Source organism: Acomys minous, assembly GCF_964271855.1.
Source record: "Acomys minous genome assembly, chromosome: 12".
Taxonomy (NCBI): domain Eukaryota; kingdom Metazoa; phylum Chordata; class Mammalia; order Rodentia; family Muridae; genus Acomys; species Acomys minous.
Window position 1 is genome coordinate 93479288 of NC_140493.1, and position 20617 is coordinate 93499904.

General features: G+C 46.4%; 1 protein-coding gene across 10 annotated transcripts in view; it reads right to left on the reverse strand.

Annotated features, from left to right (window-relative positions):
• EZH1 (enhancer of zeste 1 polycomb repressive complex 2 subunit) overlaps positions 1 to 19601 on the reverse strand; it is a 39563-nt gene extending 19962 nt beyond the window's left edge. For 3 of the 10 annotated variants that reach the window (XM_084748795.1, XM_084748787.1, XM_084748786.1), the window contains exons 1-10: positions 19506 to 19601; positions 11681 to 11748; positions 10234 to 10439; positions 9992 to 10120; positions 8450 to 8569; positions 7104 to 7224; positions 3245 to 3421; positions 1997 to 2099; positions 1512 to 1675; positions 1075 to 1166 (exon numbers count right to left, since the gene is read on the reverse strand). In XM_084748795.1, coding sequence (XP_084604921.1) covers positions 1075 to 1166; positions 1512 to 1675; positions 1997 to 2099; positions 3245 to 3421; positions 7104 to 7224; positions 8450 to 8569; positions 9992 to 10120; positions 10234 to 10350 — 1023 coding nt within the window. In that variant the 5' untranslated portion in view covers positions 10351 to 10439; positions 11681 to 11748; positions 19506 to 19601. Of the gene's footprint in view, positions 1 to 1074; positions 1167 to 1511; positions 1676 to 1996; positions 2100 to 3244; positions 3422 to 7103; positions 7225 to 8449; positions 8570 to 9991; positions 10121 to 10233; positions 10440 to 11680; positions 11749 to 19401 lie in introns of all 10 variants that reach the window. The other 7 variants (XM_084748793.1, XM_084748790.1, XM_084748789.1 and 4 more) reach the window with 7 other exon arrangements.
• Positions 19602 to 20617: the final 1016 nt, after the last annotated feature.

The window sequence follows — 20617 nt, forward strand, 5'->3', positions numbered from 1 at the left end:
TATGGTGGCGCACGCCTTTAATCCCAGCATTTGGGAGGCAGAGGCAGGTGGATTGCTGTGAGTTCGAGGTCAACGTGGTCTACAAAGGCAGTCCAGGACAGGCAAGGCTACACAGAGAAACCCTGTCTCAAAAAAAAAAAAAAGTAATATATCTATTATCTTCCTGCCCATTTCTTTATCCCCTCCCTTTAAGCCTGTGTAGCCTTGGCTGTCCTAGAAGTCGCTCTGTAGACCAGGTTGGCCTCAAACTTAGGAGATCTGCCTGTCTCTGCCTCCTGAGTGCTGGCATTAAAGGGATGTACCCCAACATCCAGCAAGATGGGATCTTTTTTGGGGAGGCAGTTTTCGAGACAGGGTTTCTCTGTGTGCATAGCCTTGGCTGTCATGGACTCGCTTTGTAGACCAGGCTAGACTGGAACTCACAGCAATCCACCTGCCTCTGCCTCCCACGTGCTGGGATTAAAGGCGTGCGCCACCACCCCCCAGCTTGAGATATCTAGCTGTTGTATCAAAATGATTCCCTTCCCACCAATTCTTTCTTCTCTTCTAGGCCTTGGCTTTTGTGTGACAAGCAAGCAGATGTGGGTCCAGAATGTAACTAGCCTGTTCCCTTTCGATGCACAGGATTTCTGCAGCCATAAAAGGCTGTGTGTGTGTGGGAGTGGATAATGAGGTTGGACACAAGAACAGTTCCCTTCGTGTGTCGTTCTATGACTGTATTTACAGAGACAGCAAAGAAAATAGAATATACAGGACACACTCTGCTCCAGAATTTTTCTTTGATTGTGCTGGGGACTGAGCCCAAGTACTCTAGCACCAGCATGTAGGGACAGCCTCTCTGTTCCAAATGTAACAGTGTCTGACTCTGAAATCTAAGTAGGTAATATTAAAAGCAGAAAATCCTTTATTAATGTTTATCAGATCTTACTCCATCACCCCTAAAAGACTACACCATTCTACCGTGTCTGGGGAGCATCTGCAGTGCAATGGGGCTGACTCACTTACCTTGTGCTCCAAAGTTCAAGGACCATTTATTTCCTGATCAACTTTAAACAGAAAAGCTTAAGAACCTACCAGCAAAAGGAAGCAGTCTGTGCCACATGGTTCTGGCTCAATCTTGATTTCTTTGTTCTTGCGTTTATATACATTAGGAGTGGCGTGGAAAGCTGGAAAAGAAAAGGCGGTAGTGTTTCCTTTTGACATGAGAAGGAGCAAGAAAACTGAGTTAAGGAGCTATGGCAGGTGTTGAATTCCAAATAATAGGTGACTGGCAAGGTACACAAAATTTAGCGACACAATCCTTTCAAACCAGGAGGCACCTGGGAGAATCACGGTGCTTAATTAGGTCATACCTGTCCTGCAAACCACATCACACTGTCACTGAGCAAATAAAAACAGAAATGCTCCTCTATAAAGCAGAAGCTAGGCACTCCACACAGTAAAGCAAAACACAGGGAAGGGGTTGGGGTATGGGGGGGGGGGGACACTTCAAACAGAGCAGCCCCACTCACGGTGAAGGAAGCAGTCGTATTTAAAACAGCGCCGGCAGAAAAGGGTGTGGAAAGAGTGCAGAGACTGCTCCCGCTGCACTGACTTGGCATTGGGGCCGTCGATGTTGGGTGTGCACTGAGGGGGAAGTGCATTGGGGTCTGACATCTCCGTTAGTTCTCGATACCTGTAAGAAAGGAGAGGATTTCTCTCTAGGAAACTCTCCCCTGCAGCAAGGGGAATCAGCACGCAGGCATGCCCTGCCAAGGGAGGACTGGTGGTGTTTCTAGGCTTGCTGGGTCAGGAGATGGTCAACAACTGCGTGGACAAACCACTGGAATTCACTCTGCAGGGCTGGGCCTAAGCATAAGCACAGTGCTGCTGTCACTCCCCAGGGCTGAGGACGCACACTCACCGTCAACAGGGCTTTTATTAATCAAAAACTGGGCTTGGATATGCATTTGTTCACAAACCTGGGGTACAGCCTGAGTGGATCAGCTTTCCTCACCTCTCCTTCATGTCATCGGGGACACCATTCTCAGGGAACATGGAAGCAATGGCGCTGAAGATCATGTCATTTGGAAACTGTTTCTTGGAGCTCTTCTTGTTGCCTGAATGGGAAATGACGACAGTAAACTCCTGAGTGCCCGCAAAGCTGTTTGAAGGTTTCCCTTTGTTGCAGCACAGAGATTAGAGCTGCTGTGCTCATCCAAACGTCAGCTACTCCTGATAACCAAGTCTACAGAGCTGAAGGTAGACGGATCCCACAAACAAGAGCGGCTCCGGGCCTCTTTCACCGGAAGACATGCTGTCCCTGGACATACAGTTAAACAGCACGGTACAACAGAGCAATTCAAAGCTTTGTCTGGAACTGTTTTCCCCTACTGCCCTTCTACCTAACTCACCGGCCTCGGCTTTGCCAGCTTGGATAGTCTCACCAGCCAGCTTGTCCTGGGGGGGTCCCAGTTGCACCTTTTTTTTTTTTAAAGTAACAATTTTTTTTAAAGGTTTTATTTTGTTTATTATATATACAATCTCCATCTACATGTACACCTGCAGGCCAGAAGAGGACATTAGATCTCATTATAGATGGTTGTGAGCCACCATGTGGTTGCTGGGAATTAAACTCAGGCCCTCTGGAAGAGCAGCCCGTGCTCTTAACCTCTGAGCCATCTCTCCAGCCCCCTGGCTGCACCTTTTAAGGCTGGGATGATAGAACCTGCATTTTCATGGGTTCTGGGTAACTAGACTCCGGCCCTTATGCTTCCAGATCAAGACTTCAACCACTGAGCCATCTCCTCAGCCCAGTAGTATTAAATTAAATACTGGTGACATGGAAAATATTCAGAAAATTAAGTTAAGAAGATAAAAGTTTGTATCACGCACCCACACAATCTCAATTTTGTTTGAGCATGCTGATTTATATATGTACAATTTAAAACCTACAAGGAATAATCTGATTATTCCTATGTAACAAGGTTGTGGTGTAATCTTATTTTCTCCTTTACATCTTCCCAGATTTTCCAAGCACATTAGGACTAGAAGCTAATGACAGTGGTTATTGTAGTTCTTCCACTCGACTCTCTGGCTGGCTCACAGGCAGGCAGCTGAAGCGATCAGCTAACAACCACGCGCTTCTTTTAAGTGGACCAATGAGAAGCATAAATGGCTCTTAAGGAGCAATAGATTTTTCAAGTTTTCCCTTCTTCTCTGTCCCTGTCAATTTCAAAACAGTAATGGGAGCAGAGCTGTGCACCTTCCATAGCAAGGCGTTTCCGCTTCCTTGTTACCGGCAGGTCTTCCTTGCTGTCATCTTGCTTTCCATCTGAGGTGTCATTGTGCCCGTCCTCTTCATCATCTGAGTGCTGGTTGAGGGCATCTACCAGCTCCAGGAAAACAGCATCGCTGATCAGCACAGACCCAGGGATCATCTCTGAGACACGAGGATTAGAAAGGTGAGCATTCCACTCATCTTCCTAGGTAGGGTTTTGCTTCTCTCTCTCTCTCCTCCCCCCCCCCTCCTTCTTCCTGTTTCCTTTAAGACAGGGTTTTGGGGCTAGAGAGACTGCTCAGCAGTTAAGAGCACTGCTCTTTCCAGAGGACCTGAGTTCAATTCCCAGCACCCACACAACAGCTTACACTGTCTGTGACTCTGGTTCCAGGGGACCAGGCATCCTCACAGACAGACAGACATGCAGGTAAGACACCAATGCGCATATCAAAAAAAAAAAAAAAAGACAGGGTCTTGCAAGGTGTGGTAGTACACACCTTTAAACCCAGCACTTGGGAAGCAGAGGCAGATGATCTCTGAGTTCTAGGACAGTCGGAACTACATACTGAGACCCTGTCTCAAAATAACTAAAAAAGGCAGGGTTTCCTGTATCCTAAACTAGCTAGAATGCCTTGACTCCAGGTGTAAATTACCATGCCTTGGAAGCTGGGTATGGTGGAGCACCCCTTAATCCCAGCACTTGGGAGGCAGAGGCAGGCAGATCGCTGGGAATTCAAGGTCAGCCTGGTCTACAAAGCAAGTCCAAGACAGCCAAGGCTACACAGTGAAACCTTGTTGGGGGAGGGAGGAGTTGCCCTTGTCCTTTTTTTTTTTTAAAGATTTATTTGTTTATTTATTATGTATACAGTGCTCTGTCTGCATGTACACCAGCATGCCAGAAGAGGGCACCAGATCACATTACAGATGGCTGTGGGCTACCATGTGGTTGCTGGGAATTGAACTCAGGACATCTGGAAGAACAGACAGTGCTCTTAACCACTGAGCCATCTCTCCAGCCCCCTTGGCCTTTTCTTTTTTAAAGATTTATTTATTATATATACAACATCCTGTCTTCATGTGGGCCTGCCTGCCAGATGAGGGCACCACATCTCATTGTAGATGGCTATGAGCCACCATGTGGTTACTGGGAATTGAACTCAGGACCTTCGGAAGAGCAGACAGTGCTCTTAACCTCTGAGCCACCTCTCCAGCCCACCATGTCTTGATTTATGCAGTGCAGGCACTTTAACTGAGCCACATCCCCAGCACTTAGGAAGGTTTTCTTCCATTCACTCCTGAATCTAGGTATATAACATATCACTTGATTAGTAGCTCTATCAACTATAACAGTTAGCTAGCTAAATAGAAAACCCAGCTGGAGTCCAATATTCTTATTGGACTATTTCACTTCTGTGGTCACTGTTAACACTGTATTTACTGTTAAAAAATCTCAACAGCCACCAGGTGGTAGTGATGCAGGCCTTTAGCCTCTGCACTCAGGAAGCAGAGGCAGGCAGCGCTCTATGAGTTGGAGGCCAGCCTGGTCTACAGACTGAGTTCCAGGACAGCCAAGACTACACAGAGAAATCCTGTCACCAAAAACAAATAAACAAAAGTTACTTTCAGCTGGGCTCAGTGGTACACGTCTGTAATCCCAGCACTGCAGAGGCAGAGGCAGAGGCAGAGGCAGGCAGATCTCTGAGTTCAAGGCTAGCCTAGTCTACAAAGCAAGTCCAGGACAGCCAAGAGTACATAGAGAAACCCAGCCTCAAAAAACGAAAACAAACAAAACAACAACAAAAAAACTCAACAGCAAGCCAAGCATAGTGGCACAAACCTTTAATCCCAGCACCTGAGAAACGAGAGAGAGAGGTTCTATAGCAAATTCCAGGACAGCCAGGACTGTTAAACAGAGAATTCTGTCTCCAAACACCAAACACCACCACAAATTCTCAACAACAGCAAAGGTGTGCCACCAACGACAAGCAAGGCAGAAAAGTAACAACAAAGTGAAAAATTGCTTAGCTTTGTGCTAAGGTATCAATAGTGAGTTCTCTTAATCAAGATACTTTTCTAAATCACAATGAGTTATACTGCAACTTGAAATAATGTATTTGAACACTAGAGGGTGCTGTGGGTGTATATTTGAATGTTGGCAAAATAGCACCCACAACTGCCAAGAGCAGGCAGGCTGTCCAGTACTAGGTAGGCTGGCATACTCAGGAGGTCCTCTTCTCCCCACTGCTTTCCTTGGTAGTGAGGACTGAACTCAGGACTGTGGGCAAGGGAGGCGTACACTCAATCACTGAGCTATATTCCCAGTCCTTTTTCTGATTTGAGACAAGTCTCACTAGGCTGCCATTGAGCATCCTCTAAAACCTTAAGCAGGCTTTCAATTTGCCATCCCCCTGCCGCCCCTCACCCCACCGCAGCCTCCCGAGTGGCTAGGATTATAAGGGTGTGCCACCATGGCCAGCTCCTCTTCCTACTTTTTATTCACTGATAACATTTTCTACAATTACAACTAAGAGGCAGGATGGCTCACTGGGTAAAGGCACTTGCTGCCAGGTCAGATGACCTGAGTTCAATCCTTCACACCCACATGGGGAAAAGGAGAGAATTAACTCTCTGACCTCATACCCACACTGTGGCGTTTGTGGACTGCACCCTCAAATTAAATGTGCTTTGTTTGTTTGTTTGTTTTTTCATTTTAAACAGGAATTACACTAGGGGGCTAGAGAAAGCACTCAGAGGTTAAGAGGACCAGGTCCCAGCACTCACACAGCTCCTCACCACCTTCTGTAACCCGCTGCCTTCTCTGGTGTTCAGACATTCATGCAAGCAAAACAATCATACCCACAAAGCAAGCAAACATCTTAACAGAATGGTTAAAAGGGGCTGGAGAGATGGCTCAGCAGTTATGAGCACCGCTCTTCCAGAGGTCCTGAGTTCAATCCCCAGGAATCACATGGTGGCCCACAACTGTCTGTCTGATGCCCTCTTCTGGCAGGTAGGTATACATGCAGGCAGAGCGCTCAGAGATAAAAATAAGTAAATCTTTAAAAAGAAAAAGAATTACAGCTAAGTTAAATTGTTTTGCTTTTATAAAATAAGGATATTTAAGCAAATTTCTGAGACATCCAAAAGACACTTGAATCACAGCAGTATAACAGATGACATGCCCAATGCTGTCTCAGAGAAAAGGAGAAAAAAAAAACCAAAATGGCCACTGATGAACTTATGGAAAATGTCAAAAATTAAATTCAGTTCAATAAACACTCTCTAGCCACTGATCACTAGGCAATTCTTCTTATGACCCAGTTCATTTTGAAATTTAACTGGGATATTTTATTTTATTTTTTGAGACAAGGTTTCTCTGTGTAGCTTGGCTGTCATAGACTCACTTTGTAAACCAGGCTGAGGCTGGCCTCAGAACTCATGAAAGATCCTCCTGCCTCTGCCTCTGAGTACTCGGATTAAAGGCATGCACCACCATGCCCGGCCCCTGGAATATTTTAAATAAATATAAAAATCCTAATCTCTGGGCTGGAGGTTAAGAACACTGCCTGCTCTTCCAGAGGTGTGAAGTTCAATTCCCAGCAACCACATGGTGGTTCACAACCATCTATGATGAGATCTGGTGCCCTCTTCTGGTCTGCAGGCAAACATGCAGCAAGAACATTGTATGCATAATAAATAAATAAATAAATCTTTTTTAAAAATCCTAATCCCAAGTCACATAATCACCCTGGAATACTCTTTGGCATGCACTCTCAGGGATAGGACATAACAAAGGTGGACGTATGCTAGCCGAATCTTCTCGCAGCGAGCTCAGGGTCACTACCTTCTTCACCGTGGACTTTGCCATCATAGTTATTAATCAGCTCCTCGATGAACGTCTCGTCTTCTTCCTTCACCTCGTCACCCATGTAGGGGATATTGCACAAAACCGTCTCATCTTCCACCTGCAGAAAACCACAGATTCGTCCCACAAGCCTCTCTTCTTTCTACTATGCTGTTCTTTCATTTAGCTTCCAGTTGTTAATTTAAAAAAAAAATCTCTGTAGACACAGAATTTCCTACCTCTATTTTAAAGACTAGCCATTTTGTTTTGCCAACAAAACCTCAAACAAAAGGGACAATGCTGCTCGTAGGGGGAAAAAAACAGTTCAGTCATTATTAACCACTAAATGCTTACCTTGACATCAGCAATGTTATTTCCAACAACGCCGAGAATTTGATTAAAGCAACCATAAAATTTGAGGTACTCTATAAACATCCTCTTCCCCATAATAAATACTATGGTTATAACTCGTGTCAACACAGGCTCTGGATGTTTGTGGGTGGAGAGAAGGGTGTCCAGCAGACTGCAGATACACACCAGGGCTAAGCACACACTCTAGCACTAAGCTACATCCCATTGCCAACCTAGTTATCCCTAAATCCCCAGGGATCAAGCAAAATCACTCAAGGGAGTCTGACTCTGAGAGCAGATTCCCAACTGGAGACAGTATCCTAGTGCAGACAGCAGCATGCTCTCGGTGGACAGATGACGAGCAACAGCAGCATTAGAGGAGAGGTGACCACAGCAGTGACCCTAACAAGAGTCAGGATAAACCACAGTTATCCGTAGCCACCTCTGCACTCTTGGCTGACTTCAAAGCACCTCACCATGAGAGAATTACAAAAGACTTGCTCCATCAGCAGGGCTGGCAACCTGCTTAAGCCTCAAGGGTCTGATTCAGCCATATTTAGCTGTGACTAATATTACAAAGTTGGTCAAAGTAATGAGAAAGTTGGGAGTCTTGGCCTGTGTGGTTTTTAAAAAAAAAAAAAAAGCAGCAATCAGAGTATATTTTAGAGAGTTTCTAATAGGATAAAGCAACCTGTGTGGTGTGTGTGTGTGCTCTTGCATATATGTGGAGGCCAAAGGAATCTTGGAAGAGTCAGCTTTGTACACCTAGCACGTGGGTCCTGGAGACAAACTCAGGTTGTCGGGGCAGATGGGTGGCAGGTGCCTGCATCTGCTGAGCCTCTCAGCGGCCTGTAAGTCTGTTATCACTTTAGAGCAAGTGAGTTATAGCAGCCTTCTGCTCTGTAGGTCCAAGCTTGCCCTAGGAGAAGCTCACATAGACCAGCACACAATGTCAACACGGTTTAAACAACTGCCACAGCGTTTTCAATACAGACCATGAAGTTCTGCTGCAGAGGAGACCAGGAATACATGATGGGAACCAATGCCACAGTGTTCAGAGACCTCATCAACATATTCTGGCTGGCAAAACCTGGAAACATGCTCTCTATGGTACACTGAAAGAAAAACAGTGACACAGAGACACAAGTAAGCACACAGCTCAAGAGAGAATCACTGTAGGTCAGCCATGATGGCTCCATGCCTATGATCCCAACACTTGGGCTGAGGCAGAAATGCAGTGGGTTTGAGGCCAGGTTACAGAACAAAACTCTAAGAGACATACCAGTTTCCTTCCAAAATGATCCCGGTGTTTTTCTAACCTTTTGTCCCCCTTGTGGGCCAAGATTGCAGATGTGTGTCCCCATGCCAGTTTCATGCTTAATCTCAAACCTGGGGTTTCATGTGTACTGGGCAAGCACTCAACCAAGTCACACCCCCATCCCTGTGTTCTTTTAATTCTTTTTAGATTTATTTTATTTATTTATTTATTTTGGTTTTTTGAGACAGGGTTTCTCTGTGTAGCCTTGGCCTCCTGGACTCCCTTTGTAGACCAGGCTGGCCTCGAACTCATAGCGATCCACCTGTCTCTGCCACCACACCCAGCTCCAGGAGTGTTTTCTAAAAGATCTACACTTTGGATATAGCTGCACAGGTGATGGGGACAGTGCACAGGGAAGCAAAGTGGTACACAAATTAGTTATATCCTGCTCTGGGAATGAATGATCATTGGTCTCATAACACCGTCGTCTTTTTTTTTTTTTAAGATTTATTTATTTGTTATGTATACAATGCACATTAGATCACATTATAGATGGTTGTGAGCCATCATGTGGTTGCTGGGAATTGAACTCAGGACCTCTGGAAGAGTAATCAGTGCTCTTAACCACTGAGCCACCTCTCCAGCCCCACACCATCGTCTTTTTGTATTTAAACTATTACCAAGTCTGGCACACTGGTGCACACCTGTAATCTCAGCACTCAGGGAGGCAGAGACAGGCAGATCTCTGTGAGTTTGAGGCCAGCCTGGCCTACAAAGCAAGTCTAGGACAGCCAAGATTACACAGAGATACCGTCTCAAAAAACAGCGTTACCTCTTTATGAAGCTAAGAACAGTCTTTTTCCCTTTTAAGGGCAGGCTCCCAGTAGCCTGGGTAACCTCGTTTACTATGTGGACAAGGCCAACCTCAAACTCCTTATTCCTGCTGCCTCTACTTCCTGAATTGGGTTTTAAAGTCATGTATCACTATGCCCAGCCAGAATATGCTTTTTAAATTTATAATTCAATTTATTAAACCAACAAACGTAAGGCGGCGCCTCGGATCAGTACCTGTCTACTACCTAGAGAATTCATTTCCTATTATCTAAGTACATCCGGCACAAAACAGGATGTCATGTAGCTTAGAAAAAAATAAATGTTTTGTGAGAAAGTCACAATTATACTAATTCATTGAGGAGGACCATATACAAAATGGTTAGTTTTCAACTTTATAACTTCCGGTCCAAGAAGGAAGGAAGGACCGCGCAACACTCCAAAGTACCTTCTTCAGGAACGGGTGCCCACTCACAGGCTTCATCGGCTGGACAGGCTGCACACGGAGTTTCTTCCAATCTTCATTGAGGATCTGGGTTTTTTCTTGAACCTTTGCAAAATTTGCCACATACAGAGCCTAGCAAAGCCAAGGCAGACTGTCAGGAGTCAACGAAGGTCACAAAGGGAAAGCCCCAGAAGCCTTTTGGAGAAACACATATCGGCAACATCACTAGTGAGAACCATTTTTACCTTTGCTCCCATGTTTGCCTGGAGCCGTTTAAGCTGCCGAAGCCGCATGTACTCAGATTTCACTTTTCTTTTCCAGTATGTGATGCATTTGGAAGTTGGGGGGCTGGCTATATCCATTTTCCTGGACTCAGAGAAACAGCTGAGACAAACAGCACATGATCACCTGGAAAGGAAGGCTTCCTCAAACTCAGATGGGTGCGGCGCATCTGAAAGCCCAAATACATGAGTTTAAAATTTCAACTGAAGGGGGCTGGAGAGATGGCTCAGAGGTTGAGAGCACTGGCTGTTCTTCCAGAGGTCCTGAGTTCAATTCCCAGCAACCACGTGGTAGCTCATAACCTTCTATGATGTGATCTGATGGCCTCTTATGGAGTGCGAGTATACATACATAATAAATAAATAAATTGAATTTTTTTTTCAACTGAAAACAGACTTGCAGGAGTAACTTCTGGTCTCAGTATGGAAAGTTTCAGTGCCTGTCATCCTTTAGTGACTTGTTTTATATTTTGTACTGGAGTGGCATGGTGCAGCTCACGCCTCGTGATCATGGTTAACTTGTGTGGCTCTAGGCTCTAGCCTAGCACTGCAACAGAAACAAACATAAAAGTTGTCCCCCATTATAGAAAATGTCTATAATCTCATCACTTGGGTGACAGAGGCAGGAAGAGCCAGCCTGTTCCACAAAGCAAGTTCCAGGCAAGCCTGAGCTACATAGCAAAACTGTCTCATAAAACAAAACACCCACATGGTGGCTCACAACCATCTATAATGAGATCTAGTGGCTCTTCTGCCCTGCAGGTGTTACATGCAGGCAGAACACTGTATACATAATAAATTAATCTCTCTTTTTTTAAAAATGTTTTTTAATTTTGTTTGTTTTTTCTGTGCAATGTTGTTGTTGGGGGCGGGGTTCAGATCCCCTGGAACTGGAGTTACAGACAGGTATACGCCGTCCTATGGACTAGAAACCAGGTACTCTGGAAGAGCAACCAGTGCTCTTTGCTGAGCCATCCCTCCAGCCCCAAGGGAAGAGGAATGTTTTTACCAAATCCAAGTTCACACTCACAAGCTTGGAAGAAAAATCCACCTACAATACAAACTGCCTAGTAATGAAAGTACAACATGACAACAGAACAATCTCATGTCAAGCCAGCAGCAGGCCTATGGACACCCACTATACTGGATCTTTCTTTTTTTAAGATTTATTTATTATGAATACAGTGCTCTGCCTGCATGTACACCTGCACACCAGAAGAGGGCACCAGATCTCATCATAGATGGTTGTGAGCCACCATGTTTGCAGGGACTTGAACTCAGGACCTCTGGAAGAACAGACAGGGTTCTTAACCTCTGAGCCATCTCTCCAGCCCCTGGATCTTTCTTTTGAGGGCGGAGCTCAATTATAGTTGGAAAATTTAGAGAATTTACTGTGATCTGCTCTACTTACCTCACGGAATGCAGCAGGAAATTTTAGATTTTATAACCTGTCTCTGTTCTTCAGATGAATGGCAAGACCTAAGGGTAAAAAGAAGTGTTTATCAAGTGGTTGTTCTCTTTTTAGCGAGAGAATAAAAATAGATTGACCTCAAGTGACATGCTCAGACACTGAGCCCCTGAGCGGGACGCTCCTCCAGAACCAGAGGACTTCATGGACTCTGCCACCATTTTGCATATTAAGTCAAGTCTCAATGATACTTGACACTGTTTATTTAGAAAGTTGCTTGCATTCAAAATTCTATCCTTCTGGGGCTACAGAGTTATTTAGCTCAACAGTAAAGAGCACTTGCTGCTCTTGCAGAGGACCTCCACAGGCACCAAACACATACACGGTGCACATACACACGTGCAGGCACCACCATACATGTGAATATACATATATAAGATGCACACACATACATATATATGTCTATAAGTATTTTTGAGACAGGGTTTCTCTGTGTAGCCTTGGCTGTCCTGGACTTGCTTTGTAGACCAGGCTGGCCTCAAACTCACAGAGATCCACCTACCTCATGTACCACTTCGCCCAGCTTTCGCCCAATAAATTTAGCCAAATGACCTAAATGTTAAGTTACAACACACAGCCTCCTTTAACAAACGTGGTTGTCATTGCTTTTACTCCTCAACCACACATTCTCCCCTCCCAATCCCACCCCTCTCTGTTTTTTTGTTGTTTTTTTTAATTTTTAGAGAAGTCTTGCTTTGTAGCCCAGGCTAGCTTTAAACTCAATGTCCTTCTGAAGCAGCCTTCCAAGAGCAAGGATTACAGGAATGCTCCATATTTTGAAACAGTAAGCTCAGAACAGATCACTCTATCCAACTGAAACTGGAGGCCAGGAATGGGAAAAACTACTCAACTGACAGCTGCTCCAGTGCTCATTATGGCTGTGGTAATGGGGGGTAGAGGTGACAGTTGTGGTAATGGGGGGTAGGGGTGACGGTTGTGGTAATGGGGGGTAGGGGTGACGGTTGTGGTAATGGGGGGTAGGGGTGACGGTTGTGGTAATGGGGGGTAGGGGTGACGGTTGTGGTAATGGGGGGTAGGGGTGACGGTTGTGGTAATGGGGGGTAGGGGTGACGGTTGTGGTAATGGGGGGTAGGGGTGATGGTTGTGGTAATGGGGGGTAGGGGTGACGGTTGTGGTAATGGAGGGTAGGGGTGACGGTTGTGGTAATGGGGGGTAGGGGTGACGGTTGTGGTAATGGGGGGTGGGGGTGACGGTTGTGGTAATGGGGGGTGGGGGTGACGGTTGTGGTAATGGGGGGTGGGGGTGACGGTTGTGGTAATGGGGGGTGGGGGTGACGGTTGTGGTAATGGGGGGTAGGGGTGACGGTTGTGGTAATGGGGGGTAGGGGTGACGGTTGTGGTAATGGGGGGTGGGGGTGACGGTTGTGGTAATGGGGGGTAGGGGTGATGGTTGTGGTAATGGGGGGTAGGGGTGACGGTTGTGGTAATGGGGGGTAGGGGTGATGGTTGTGGTAATGAGGGGTAGGGGTGATGGTTGTGGTAATGGGGGGTAGGGGTGATGGTTGTGGTAATGGGGGGTAGGGGTGATGGTTGTGGTAATGGGGGGTAGGGGTGATGGTTGTGGTAATGGGGGGTAGGGGTGATGGTTGTGGTAATGGGGGGTAGGGGTGATGGTTGTGGTAATGGGGGGTAGGGGTGATGGTTGTGGTAATGGGGGGTAGGGGTGATGGTTGTGGTAATGGGGGGTAGGGGTGATGGTTGTGGTAATGGGGGGTAGGGGTGATGGTTGTGGTAATGGGGGGTAGGGGTGATGGTTGTGGTAATGGGGGGTAGGGGTGATGGTTGTGGTAATGGGGGGTAGGGGTGATGGTTGTGGTAATGGGGGGTAGGGGTGATGGTTGTGGTAATGGGGGGTAGGGGTGATGGTTGTGGTAATGGGGGGTAGGGGTGATGGTTGTGGTAATGGAGAGTAGGGGTGATGGTTGTGGTAATGGGGGGTAGGGGTGATGGTTGTGGTAATGGGGGTAGGGGTGACGGTTGTGGTAATGGGGGGTGGGGGTGATGGTTGTGGTAATGGGGATGGGGACGATGGTTGTGATGTTAAGATAGAGTGAGAATGATGGTTGTGGTAGTGGTGATTGTATGTGTTTAGAATTCTTAGAGGAAATTATCACAGAAAAATGCCAGTGTTTTCATTAAAGGAAGGCTCATAACTGAAATGTTATCTCCTACATACAGTCCATTGAGAGATGATGATGGTAACAGAATAATCTGACAATTAATGGTACCATTTTAAATTTTTCTCAAGTGTTTCACTTGGCAAGGAGTATACACACTTCTTCCTTTCACAATTTAAGTGACATGTGATCTTGCATGTCCATGATCCAGTATTTATTTCACTTGGCCTTTTGATGTGTCTTCTATGTCCCTCACAGAATGTAGAAAGAAATGAAAAGATTATGTAGAAACAGACAGGTATGATTTTTTAAAAATCACTTGAAATGACTAGAGAGATGGCTCAGCAGTTAAGAGCACTGGATGCTGCCCAAGGGAGCCTGAGTTCTGTTCCCAGAGGCTACATGGCAGCTCACAACCATCTGTACCTCCAGCCACAGAGGATCTGATGCCCTTTTCTGGCCTCCCTTGCTATCAGGCAAAGCATCCATATATATAAAATAAAAATAAAACACAACGGGCTGGAGAGATGGCTCAGAGGTTAAGAGCACTGACTGCTCTTCCATAGGCCCTGAATTCAATTCCCAGCAACCACATGGTGGCTCACAACCATCTATAATGAGATCTGGAGCCCTCTTCTGGTGTGCAGGCACACATGCAGGCAAAACACTGTATACATAATAAATAAATCTTAAAAAAAATAAAACACAACACTTGAAGGACAGCTACATGATAGCATAGCAGCTGGATCCCACTCACTGGTTATCACAACAAAGTGAAGAAGAAGAAAAGCAAACTAACAATTGAGCACTCAGAACAGGTTTGCGGAACAATGCAGTCAACTATCCTAGGCACAGGAGGTGGTAGATAAAAATGTTGCTATTAGCACGTTCTATCAGCACTTTTATTTTTCAGCTAAGTATTAGAAGCCTTTCATTATGGTCAATGTACACTGCAGAGATCCCAAAACACACTGTTTGGGGCTTAAGCCTTCATATAATTAACTTCAGCTCCAGAAAACAGCTCAATAAAGAACAGTATTTCAAACGGCTGCACAAAGCACTCAGCACATTAGTCACTGGGAAATGCAAACTGAACACCACATGGAGCAGGAGGGATGCCTCAGTGGCTAAGACCACTTGCTGCTCTTCCAGAGGACCTGAGTTCAGTTCCCAGTGCCCACATACAACCACCTCTAACTCCAGGTCTAGGAGGTCTGACACCCTCTTCTGACCTCAGAGGACACCTGCACTCACATGTACATATAAACAAATAAAAAGATATTTTGAAAAATTATGAAGGGGCTGGAGAGACGGCTCAGCAGTTAAGAGCACTGACTGCTCTTCCAAAGCCAAAGGACCCCGGTTCAACTCCCAGCACTTACATAGTGGCTCACAACTGTCTGTAATCCAATATCTGACACCCTCACAGACAGACATACATGCAAGCAAAACACCAATACACATAAAATAAAAATATATTGCCACACGTGGTGGTGCACACCTTGAGGCAGAGGCAGGCAGATCTCCGTAAGTCAAGGCCAACCTGGTCTACAAAGTTAGTCTAGGACAGCCAAGGCTACACAGAGAAACCCTATCTCGAAAAACAAACAAGCAAACAAAAATAAAAATTAATTAATTAATTAAAAATTTAAAAAATTATAAGGTTCTAAGTACACTCCTAACACTGCAGCTGAGACTGCCAAGTTCCAGCAAAGGTTCTTGCTGCCAAGCCTAAAAACTTCAGCTCCATCCCTGGAGCCCACATGGGTTGAGAGAGATTACTCCTGAAGGATCTCCTCTGAGCTCATGTGTGCACACAAAGAAAAACAAGAAGCAAAGTACAACATGTGCTTACCACAGCCTGCCACAGAAGAAAAACAAAAACATACACCCCTGCAAAGACCACACCTTCACTACTTAATAATCTAGTCAGAAACAAAGTAAGAAAGGCTTTGGAGCCATAAGGTACTATAGATTTAAATATTTTCTGATCTGTTTTATTTATTTGTTTATTTATCATATATACACAGTGTTTTGCCTGCATGTACACCAGAAGAGGGCACCAGAACTCATTACCACCACGGGGTTGCTGGGAATTGAACTCAGGACCTTTGAAAGAGAGCAGCCAGTGCTCTTAACCTCTGAGCCATCCCTCCAGCCCCCAAACTCAGTTTTTAAAAAATAATGTACTTATTTTTATTTTATGTGCATTGGTGTTGTGCCTGCGTGTATGTCTGTGTGAGGGTGTCAGATATTGGAGTTACAAACAGTTGTGAGGCACCATGTGGGTGCTGGGAAGTGAACCTGGGTCCTCTGGAAGAGCAGTCAGTGCTCTTAACCACTGAGCCATCTCTCCAACCCCTATCTCAGTTTTGTTTTGTTTGAGACAGGGAGGGTTTCTCCATGTAGCCCTGGCTGTCCTGGACTCACAAAGATCCGTCTGCCTCTGCCTCCTGAGTGCTGGGATTAAAAGTGTGCGCCACACCACTGTCTGGCTTGTTTCTTCATTTTTAATTAAAATTTACTTTTAGATTTATTTTTATGTGTTAGCTCTACATGAATGTATGTGTGCTGTGGGGGGCCAGTGCCCTTAGAGCTCAGAAAAGACTGTCAGTCTGATCCTCTGGAACTGGGGTAAGGGACCAAATCAGGATCCTCTACAAAAGCAACAAACGCTCAAGAGCTGAGCCCTCTTTCCAAACCCTTGGTTTTGCATCTTCAATTTATAGTAGATAAATTGATTGATAGGTAGATAGATACCAGGTAATACATAGCCCGGTGTGGTGGTGCATGCCTTTAAGCTCTGCAGAGGCAGGTGGATCTGGGAGTTCCAGGCCAGCCTGGTCTACAAAGAGAGTCCAGGCCAGCTAAGGCTACACAGAGAAACCGTGTCTCAAAAAACAAAACAAAACAACAAAAAAGTCATTATTCTAAGTTTCACGAACATCTGTGCTAAAATCAGCCATAAGGCAAGAAACAAATGGGACAGAATCTTCAACTAAGATACCAAGCATTGGCTGGAGAGATGGCTCAGTGGTTAAGAGAGCACTGCTTGTTCTTCCAAAGGTCATGAGTTCAATTCCCAGCAACCACATGGTGGCTCACAACCATCTATAATGTGATCTGGTTCCCTCTTCTGGCCTGCTGGCATACATGCAGGCAGAATATTGTATAAGTAATAAATAAAACTTAAAAAAAAAAAAAAAAGATACCAAGCACATGGTGCACATCTTTAATCCCAGCACTCAAAAGACAGAGGCAAGCCGATCCCTGTGAGTTCAAGAACAGCCTGGTCTACAAAGCAAGTGCAAGACAGCCAAGGATACACAGAGAAACACTTGTGTCGAAAAACAAAAAAATAAAGATGCCAAGCACAGTTTGTATTTGTAAAGATGTGTCCAACCTGAGGCCGCAAGCAGTCTGTATGCCAAGACAGATATAAATGCAATCCAACACATCGTAGGTGACAGTGACAGGTACTAAGGTCAAACGGCTGGATACCAAGACATCTTTCTACTTCTCCCAAGTATTTGCATATCATAGGTTTGGGTTCTGAGCACAACAGGCCTCTACTGTAGACCAGAGTGGCCCGGAACTCAAGAGATGCGCTGGCCTCTGCCTCCTGAGTGCTGGGACTAAAGGCGCGCCCCCACCACACCTGGCTCCGACTTAGCATTTCTACAGATGGTTTTTTGTTCCATTTTTACATACTCTTGTGGTTTTGAGACAAGGTTTCCAGGTGGGCCACGCTGGCTGGCCTTGAACTCCCGAGTTTCCTGCCTCCACTGTGCAAGTGCCTCAGGATTCAAAGCCTGAGTGGCCACACGCTGACTCCATGTTATAACCTCTGCCTCCTAACATGCGCTCGCTCCTGTAGGAACTGGCCATCTCCCTTTCAGTGTCACAACTGGGTCTCCAAGGCTAAAAACAGGTTTCTCAAAAGATAAAATGCCGGAGCTGGGCGTGGTGATGCACGCCTGTAATCCCAGCACTGAGGAACCAGCCGGAGGCGGATCGCTGTGAGTTCGGCCAGCCTGGTCCAAAGAGAGTCCAGGATAAACAGCTCTTACATAGAGAAACCTCGTCTCAAAAAACAAGAACAGCAAAAAACAAACAAACCCCCCAAAAAAACAAAATGCTGGTGGAATTCATAACTTTTCAAGCTGGAAAAACATTCATTGCCCTTCTTTGGGCAGGCTGAGTGTACACGCCCCGGAGGCGGAGGCGGAGGCGGAGGCAGAGGCGGAGGCGGGGCCGGAGGAGGAGGCGCAGGCGGAGGCAGAGGCAGGCTGATCTCTAGGAGTTCAGGACAGCCAAGGCTACAGAGAAACCCTGTGAGGGATGGGTCTTGGGGGGGAGGGGGAGCCAGGCTTGAGGCCTGCCTGGTCTACATGAAGAGTTCCAGGACAGCCAGAGCTATGTAGGAAAACTTGTTTCAAAAACGAAAACAAAAAAATTCATTCGGTGGAAGATTTCCTATTTTGAGGCATCATGTAGCACAGGTACAAAAAAAAAAAACAACCTATATTTTCAATGTAGTCCCTGTACATGTCCAATTTTCGTGTTCCTTGACTAGTTTTTCCCAAGGAACAGGTTCTATACTTTGGCTACTCTGTATACAAACCTGGGTTACCTTCAAAACCTCACCATCTGCTTCCCCATCCCCCAGCACTAACATCCACTTGCATCCACGCTCTCCCTTGTGCTCCACCGCCGTCACCATCTCAGTGGTCACTTTTATCTAAGTAAGCTTGTCCCACCGGCTGGAAAGACGCCTCAGTGGCTAAGAACACTTGTTGCTCTTGCCTAGAACACGGATGGGTTCAGTTCCCTGCACCCACATAGTGGTACATAACCACCCTCGGCTCGATGCCCCTGGTACCAGGCACACAGGTAGTACACACATATACACACAGGCAAAACCCTCACACGCATAAAATAATTAAATCCCTTTTTTATTTTTTTATCCTTTTAAAGTTCTGTCCCACATTTACTTCCTGGACAAGTATGTCTCAAATGTAACACCTTGCCTCTTACTTCAGGACACATTCATTTTCCAAGAGCATTTCTGGGGACGGGAGAGACAGCCCCAGTTTGAAGGTGAACCCTCCTTCAAAGCCGGAATTGGAGGGCTAGATCAGTGACAAGGTCCAGGAACTTGTTCTGGAGGCGCCGCGGGACCCTGGAGATTTCGACTCCTACACTCGGGTGTCCTAAACAACCTCGCTCACCTCGGCGTCCTCTCGGCCTGGCCATCTCTTCCTTCCTCAACATCACCCAAAGCCCCAGCAAGCTCAACCCCGGCCCTCCTGATTACAAGAGTCAGGGTCCCCTGCGGGCGCCACGGTCCACCCACGTTCCCACAGGCCACCAGCCGGGCCCGCCCCCGTCGCGCCTCCTCCGCAACGCGACCCCAAGCAGCTCGCACGCGCTCTCGCCCCGGGTCCCACAACACTCGGGACGGGCACCCCTGCGTCGCGCTACCCCGGGCCAGGCAATGGCCGTGACCCTCACAGCTTCCTCTCACCGGCTTCCTCATCTCTCTTCGACTCTCCCGCCCCGGAGGCGTCGGCGCCACACCACGCCAAAGACCGGCCTCACCACCCAGCCCCGGCTTGTTTACTCACTCACCCTCCATCCTGAGACGCAGGGACCCGCCACTAGGACGCCTGCGCGCTACGGCCACGCCCCTACGCCGCGACCACGCCCCGCGCCTCCCCTCCGTGCGCGTGCGCACTCAGCTTGTGGATCACCTGGGCTTCCTACTTCGCAGGTGTGTGCTTTGGCTAAGGTGGAGCAAGCCCTAGTTCGACACTTGGCTAGGTGGCGCTGTCAGAGGAAAGCAAAGGCTGTGAGGGAATCTTCTGGAGCCACAGATGCCTAGTTGACTTTTATTAGGCAACGCACCAAAGTTTTTTTAAGCCAGCCTAGAATTTCTTCATTCTGATGACTCGCATTTTACCGAAACCCCAAATACCTGTGGGCTCTAAGTTCTTGTTTTACTCACACGTGATTGTCCTATTTCGGTCAGTCTTTCCTTCACCTAAAAATATATAATCAAAATATCTTGTATCATAATATCTCCCCACAAAGCTGGAGAGAGAGAACACTGCTTTGATGCCGAGTGGGGTAGCGCACGCCTGTAATCCCAGCACTCTGGGAGGCAGAGGCAGGTGGATCTCTGAGCTTGAGGGCAGCTTGGTCTGCAGAGTGAGTTCCAGGACAGCTAAGGCTATACAGAGAAACCCTGTCCCAAAAGAAGAGGAGGAGGAGGAGAAAGAAGAGAAGGAGGAGGAGGAGGAACTTTCCCAGAGGACTCAGGTTCAATTCCCAGCACTCACAGTACCCAGGCTCACAACCATCTGTAATCCCAGTCCCAAGGGATTAAAGATGTGTGGCACCAAAACCTGGCCTAAATATTTTATTTACTTACTTGTGTGTGTATGCTCCCGTGTTAATACGTGCTATGGTGCTCCTGTGGGTTTTTCTATCCTTCCACTATTTGGGTCCTAGAAATGGGACTCAGGTGGTCAAGTCAGGCTCGGTAGCAAGTGCCTTTGCTGCCTGAGCCAGCTTGCCAGACTTAGCAGTACTTCTCAGCATGATGCAATCAATAAAAAGAGCACAAATTCATTTCTGTATGTCCTTGACCAAACAAACAAAAAACATTACCTCAATATTTTTTTTATTTATTTCATTGTATATATGTGTGTGCCTGAGTATATGTAAATGCACCATATATG